Genomic DNA, 7,529 nt, shown 5'->3' with positions numbered 1-7,529 from the left:
CTAAATAGGAAAGTTACAAATCATTCAGTATCCATGGTTAGTATAAGTTTGCTGGAAGATTATTTGAAAGGTCGAAGAGATACTCAATCTAGTCTCTGACTGTATGTGCAATACAGTGCTTGTGAACTGGACATTCATTTGTCCTATGTCAAAAAAGTTGAATTTGTTGTTCTAATTTGAGATATTAAATACATTTAATTAATTTTAAAATTTTGTAGCTATGACGGGTGCATTTCCTAACCTCAAATAATAGTTTTGTTGTCAAACCTTGAATAAATGGTATTAAACTGAAAATGAAACGGAAGGGGAAAAAAAGTCTTTCCACTTGAAACTTTTCTGTACGAGCAGCAAGTGAAGGCAGCACGCCAAAGGCTTCAGATGGTGATGTCAGTGTGATTTTAGCACCCATTTATAGCTTGCGTAGTTTTCATGTAACTGGAATGCCGAAATGCCTTTCAACGTACGCCCTCATAGAGGGTATAGAGCATGTGCCGCAATGTGCATTCAGAACCACAGCCATTTGGATTTGAAACAACAAATCTACCCAGGGCCTTCCTGTTTGTAGGGACCCTTCTAAGCCTGTAATGAAACGTCTATTTTTTGTTTTCGACTGCTCGTTTCTCTGCAGTTCTTCTTCTTGTTGTTATCATCAAGCTCCCTGACAAAACTCAGCTGAGTGAGCGAACTTCCAAAATTAGAATAGAAAAAAATGAAACAGCCTAAAGTAAAATAATAAAGGAAATTGAAAGAAAGAAAACTGTGGGACGTCAGTAGTTAATTTTCTTTCAAAAGAAAGGTGGGAAGAGCACAACTAACAGATTAAGGATGGTTTAGATATCAGCAGTTGTTATAGATAGTGTAAGTAGTTACTTCATAGTGATGGATGTGTTCATGTGTCTTTTTCTCCTTGTACACCAGCATACCTATTTTTATTACTAAATAACCCAACATATCTGAACGACCATCGCGCTTCCGTATTCATTTTGATAACATGAAGTCCAACACTCAAACATATCAGATCATCTCTATTATTTACAATCATTATGGTGACTTTGGTGATCTGGTTGGATCACGTGCCTCAGCACCAAAACGGCTGGAAAACAGTATAAGGCTGTAAGCAGGTTAGCCTAATATCAGTCCCGTATGCTTCATTCCTGTGGAGGCTATGTCTGTGTAGCAGCTCATGAGGCTTAGAGGTAATCCGACAAAGACTAGAACTGAAGATGTTTCTTGCACATTTTTATTTAAATAGTTTCCAAAGTATAGATCATCAGTTATTATTATCATTTTAACTAGTTAAAAAAAAACTGCAGAAAATAATTCATTTGTAATGAATGAATATTTTGCACAAAAAGTAGCCACAGCCATTTAACATCAAAGGCTTCTTAGCTTGAATTTTTTTTCTTCCAATAACACATTTAAAATGAAACACTTCATTGTCAAACACTTGATTTGTATGCAGCCACAGATTGTGCATGTCACATTTTAATATTTTATTATTGTTCAAGATGCTGGGTCGAAATTTGGTTCTTCCTAATTTGTGTTCTCTTTTTGAGTATTTTTCACCTTCATTACTTCTTAAGTACAGGAGATACCCACATGAAATTCGCACAGCTGTAAAACGCTGTTACAAATGGCAAGCAAATCAATCTTACACCCAAACCAAGTGGCAGAGCTTTTGTTTCACAAAGCTTTTTTAATAACCAACTGTTAGCATCAGTATCATGGGGAATATCATAGGTTTAATAGCAAACAGCACCAGTTTAAGGTTTATGATATTGAGTAACAGAAGAATGAAGCAATGTTGGTGTTCACATTAAAAATAAATAACTCAGACATATTTATATTCTGAAAATTCTTCCATTCATTTTCACCTGCTTAACCATTTCAAGGTCACAGTTGGGCTGGAACCTATCCCAGCTGCACAGACAGCCATTCAAGCTCACACCTACAGCCAAGTTAGAATCACCAGTTAACCCCAATCATGTCTTTGGACTGTGGGAGGAAGTTGGAGCACCTGGCAAGAACCCAGGCATTAAATGGAGAGCATGCAGACTCCACACAGGAGATTCAAACCCATGACCTTGTTGATGTGATGTTATGGTGCCATCAAATGCACCACAGTTTTTCCAAAATTCCCACAATTGGAGCACACACAAGAGGTTTCGTTCTTTCAGTTGGATTCAGGTCAGGTGATTGGCTGCGTCATTTTAGCAGCACTATTTTCTTTCTCTGAAACCATTTGCGTTTCCCTGATGGTGTTTGGGATCATCACCTTACTAAACCCCCCCCCCTTTGAAACACTTGCTGATTCTGGTTTTTCTGTACCTTTCTTTGCATTCAAAACTTTTTCCCTGTGTGAATTGTTACCAACATCTGGTAAGACTTTCATGTCAATAGCACCTTTAGAAATGTTTTTTCCTTTTACCTAAAATCTGTGACGCTTTCAATACTTATTTCACCTGCTGTGTCCATTTGGGAATCCAGCCATTTGCTGAGCATAAACAGGTGCTAGTGTCATTCTGGAGGTTCAAACTGCATAATTTAAGACTTATTTATTGGCATGTATAAATTAAGCCATAATCAGCAGGATTCCAGCATTAAACAGACTGGATGGAGCCCACTATTTTTCCTAAAACAGAACTGAAGCACTTTATGAGAACATGTCGTGTGTTTGAAGAGGTCGTGTGCAGGTGTGATTTAATACCATCGTGTACTCTGTTGGTATAGTGTTGGTGCATTTTCCCTGTGAAGAACAAAGCCTGAGGCGTGTGCAGTCCAAGTGTGTGAATGCTTCCATGTGAAAACGTGTTGAGCGTGTTATACATTAGCGAGTGCATGTGCAGCGTGGTGTGCAGCTGGGCCAGGCTGACAGTGAGAGCAGTAAAAATTTAACCTTCACTGCTGGTAGACGAGCTCCACAGCAGCACCTTATTAGTTTCTTAAAACTGTCTCATGCAGAGGGAGGGCGCTTTTCATTACACAAGATTAAATCACATCAAATGCCTCAGCAGCATGTCCTCCAGCCAAAAGCCCCCCTTTAAAAATAGACAAACGCACTTCAGAAAAGATTTACTCGTCTTGTTTGGTGGCGGTTTGACAACATGTTCTATGTTCCAGTCGCACGGCCGGGATGTCACAGCGTGTGGGAGTGAGAGAACGCGCGGGGCGAATGTCTTTGGACGTTGCCCTTTTTCCTGATTCCACACCCACCTCCTTTTCACCAGCTCCCGACATGTTCTGAAGCAGTGCTGCTTTGCACCCGTCACGGCCGATAACGGGCGAAGACTGGCTGAATGTGGCACCGCGGGATCCGCAGTGACAGCCGAGATAGGAAGAGGGAGACTGTCGACGACATCTTGCTTGCAGTAAAAAAAAAAAAAAAAACAACCCAAAAAACAAAACCCAGCATGACACCAATTTAGCAGCAGAAAACATTAAATCTATTGTGATTTCTTTTCTACTACTAGAGCTGTTGCACAAGAGAAGCTTAAAGAAAAAAAAAGAATATCGTTGAATATACTGTTCATAAATTAGGTTTATTTTTATACATTATGTTTTATGTTCATTCCATAAGCAAATTTAAATATTTTTCTGGGAGCAAGAACTTGTCTTGAGGAAGGAAACCCTGCACGCCTGGAGCACCATGAGTTTGTATTGTCCTATATGTACAATTACATACACTCAGTACTGTTTTTGCTTACAGTAAGCAATACTGTACATAAATAACCCACGCATATCCCTCTTTATATGATTGCAAGTTGTCTTCTCACCATGCACGGGTTTCTTAACCGTGAAGAGAGGCACAGATTTTGTATTTTTTCTGTCGCAGGTGAACATAACTTGAACTCTTTTCTGTCTAATCGTTTGGCAAAGCAGGAGAAATAAAAGTAGTTGAATCTAAAATATTTTCATAGAAAAACAAAAAACAGGTCATTTGTCATGGACATTTGAAGAATAGGCAATACATTCATTAGAACATCAACCCATGCACAATACAGAAAGAGGTTTTTCTTATTAGCCTTTTTTTTAAGCCTTTAAACTGTTTTCTAACATGTTTCTCTCATTTTTTTTCTTCGTTTATGCTCAAGCTTATTCATGGCATTAGAGAATGAAGAGCAAGTCTGTTGTGGTGCTGACTGTTTGTCTGACACTTTCGTGTGTTCGGGTGGAGCTGAAATACAATGAAGGCAGAAGAAGTGCTTTGTTGATGCGATAAACATCAAGTGCGCCTGCCTGCGGGGGGGAGAACTACACCGATGACCTTGAGGGAGAGTATGTTAAAGAAACTCGGCTCAAACTTGCCGCAGAAATAAAAAACCAAACAAACTTGTCTTTGGCAAATTCAATTCACTGATAGTCAGACATTTATACATTCTGATTTTAAGAAAACAATCCTTTTGAAAAAGGCCGAAGTAGAATAATGTTGTGCTACTTCTTTAAAGGTGCTGTGTGGCAACTTCAGTCAGTATGTTAAGCCAGTGTGTATCCTGCGTCAACAGAGCCAAGGCTGATTTTTCAGACTGGGTGTCTCAAATGTACAAACACAGATTCCAGTGAACTCCACAGAATGCTGCTTCTCGGCTCCTCCTCGTCTATATTCGTCTTTACTGTCACTAATGATCACGCTCTCACTGAAGCCATTGCCTCACAATTCAAATATTTTGTGCGGAGCATTTACATTCATAACACAACCAGACTGCCAAGTCTGATTTAAGCTGGCGATCATTTACTGATGTGAAAATGGTACACAGCACCTTCAAACTTCATTCACTGGTCTCTCGCTCACTCACCCACACAAATACACGCAACCGACACCAACTCATAGGCGCCGGGTACAGGTTAGCATGCAGTAAAATTCTGCCACTTCCAGTTAGTTATAGTTGTAAACTATCATGCATTTTACATCTCAGGCACGTGACTGTGGCTGAGACAGACCGTAACATTTGTGTTACAGCTCAGGTTCAATAACACTCTGGTTTTCACCTAGCCTCTTTTTAAAGAGCAGGCTTTTCATAATAATGATGATATTAATAATAATAAAAAACAGAACATGAATGAAAATCTCTAAGCCACAAAATAAAATCCTTTTATCCTTTATACATCTACAATATTTAAAGGTGCCAATTTAAGTAATACAAAGGTGTATACAGTGAAATCCTTCCCTTTTCTTGCCTCCAAAACACCCAAAGATACAGTAAGAGGAGTTTACAGGCTTCTGCAAAAACAACACAAAGCAAAAGGAGGTTTTCTAGAGATAAATACTTTCTTCTGTCATGTTAGAGGATTTCCTCATAGAAGAGCAGATATGCCTGAGAGTTGAGTACCCTTGACTCTGGTACCATCTGAACTGTGGTATCGCTGACATACACCCACTGGCCCTGGGAGCTGCTGCAGGTGTCCCTGGCACCTGGGAAAAAACAAAAACAAAACCCACAGTGTCAACATCGTGAGGCATAAAGGCTCCTCCTGGAGTCGGGGGGTGGAAATACAAAGAGATACTGGGTTACTGGGAGTAAATATTGGGACAAGCTGTCACTTCATGCTTCCATAGCAACAAAGCTAAAATAATGCTAGCCAGTAAGGAGTGCTGAAACTAGCTCAAAGTGGACTCATTGTGCTCTTCTTATTTTCTATATGTTACAATGGATGAAACTTTATATAACCCTCAAAATGTCACAAGGGGCATTTTAAACTCTGCTCTGAGAGCTGACAACACTCGATTTATGGTAACTAAGTGGTAAGACCAGGGCCATCAAGTAAACAGACAGAAAGCCTCAAATAACAAGGTCACAGATTACAACAGGCTAACTCACTGCTATTATCTGCGTGTTATAGCAGCAAGACTGCATAAATTAAAAAAACCTGAATACTTTTTAAAGTCTTTAATTAAAACACATTTTTAAAAAGGACCTGCAGACATGTTGGCAATAAGATACATTTTTTTACCAACTACTCTCACATGAAAAAAAGCAAAGCATGATTATATATACAAAATAATACTTTCAAGCTTAGCTGAGTTAAAATGAAATTATTGTAGTAAGTTACTTTAATACTTTTACATTGAGCAGCTATATCAGGAAGAAGAAATGTTGAGGAAGACAAACTTTCATTTAATAGAGATGTCACAAGGCCTTAAGATAAGAAATTGCTCGATTCACCAGTCTGTCAGCATTCATTGTAGAGATGTGAGACCTGTGTGTCATCGCCAACTAAAAGCTCCTATTGTAAGACATCATTTCTTAACATTATTTTGGAAGCAGCAAGGAAAACTTCTTCCTTGAGGTTTTCAGCTATTTTTCAGCTTTTCTGCAAACCTGGACACGATATAAAAAGAAAATGAAAGAGGGAAAGAGAAAAACATGGCTCCAAAAAACACAAAAAACTTCCATTCAACCTGCTCTTTGTGGAGGACATCTTTGAGGTTACAGGGGAGTCAGGGTTTTATTGCCAAAACACTGACTAAGCTTACAAAAACACAGAAAGAAAATAACAGATAGAAGGTCTTGAAAGAGCTCAGGAGAGCTGGCCCCTGACCTGACAGGTTCTTGTGCTGTTGTTCTGTTTTCCTCTGTGGAGCGCGCACTTTTACATATGCAGTGTAGTGGCCTCCACGCATTGAGCCACTGTGTTCGACAATCCCGTACAGGCTGTAGAGGACACGCTCACCGGCTGCCAGGTTCTAGTGGGAAAAAAAAGAAAGAAAGATTAGCAAAAAGTAAAACTAAACTTTAAAAAAAAAAAAAACTACCACCAACCAAGGACTTTCATTACAAGCTGAACCAATAAAGTGATGTAGTCACGGAAAAAATCTGAAGGTGCAGGAAAGTTTTCAGAAAATTTAAACTGTAAACCTTGCAGGACGCAGAGCAGAAAGGAGCCAGATCCAGGATCAGAGGAAAGTCAACATGGCGGTTCACCTTACGGAGGTTCATCCCTGCCTTAAAGGAGAGAAAAAAACCAACAAAATCACACACGTACACACACCAATCAACAATTAGGCTCTCAAACTTACTGATGATTTTGCTGAAGAAAACAGAGTTATGGCTGCCTACCTGGTGGAAGCGTTTCAGGTGCAATGTGATGACAGGAGGCAGTGAGGATATGAGCATCTGCTTCCTAGCGCTGGTGTAAACCTTCTCCACTTTCTTATCTATGCAAACACAAAAACACAGTAATGTCAGCTACAACTATTAACTACTTGAGTAATTTAGACAAACACAGAAGCAAGCCAAAATAATATCAGCCACTCAGTATGGGCAGTATGGATTCCTGGACGTCTGTTCAAACTTGAGCGGTCGTTTTAGAGCAGCAGCCTGATATGTGAAGACATGCAGCAGCTCATGAGAGTGAGTCCCCAGATCCAAGGCCTGAGATTTCAGCTCTGTGTATGTTATGACTCACACTACAAAGAAGTGGACCGCTACAGGATTGGACAGACAATTTTCTGTGTATGTTTTTATTCTTTCCCACCCACAACGACAAAAATACCAACTCCACACAACCAACTGTAAAGAATGTGAAGAATA

At 39.5% G+C, this 7,529-nt stretch overlaps 1 protein-coding gene across 2 annotated transcripts in view; it reads right to left on the bottom strand.

The window, feature by feature from the left end:
- Positions 1 to 1,303: 1,303 nt before the first annotated feature.
- The window catches only part of usp45 (ubiquitin specific peptidase 45), a 37,494-nt gene continuing 31,268 nt past the window's right edge, over positions 1,304 to 7,529 (bottom strand). The window contains exons 15-18 of one of the 2 annotated variants that reach the window (XM_005924286.2): positions 7,056 to 7,153; positions 6,855 to 6,941; positions 6,538 to 6,682; positions 1,304 to 5,410 (exon numbers count right to left, since the gene is read on the bottom strand). In XM_005924286.2, the coding sequence (XP_005924348.1) occupies positions 5,280 to 5,410; positions 6,538 to 6,682; positions 6,855 to 6,941; positions 7,056 to 7,153 (461 nt within the window). In that variant the 3' untranslated portion in view covers positions 1,304 to 5,279. The remainder of the gene's footprint in view (positions 5,411 to 6,537; positions 6,683 to 6,854; positions 6,942 to 7,055; positions 7,154 to 7,529) is intronic. The other variant, XM_005924284.2, reaches the window with a different exon arrangement.

This window comes from Haplochromis burtoni, unplaced genomic scaffold (assembly GCF_018398535.1).
Source record: "Haplochromis burtoni strain Fernald_Lab_line unplaced genomic scaffold, NCSU_Asbu1 Contig_76, whole genome shotgun sequence".
NCBI classification, from domain to species: Eukaryota; Metazoa; Chordata; class Actinopteri; order Cichliformes; family Cichlidae; genus Haplochromis; species Haplochromis burtoni.
This window is presented reverse-complemented; position numbering and strand designations above follow the sequence as displayed.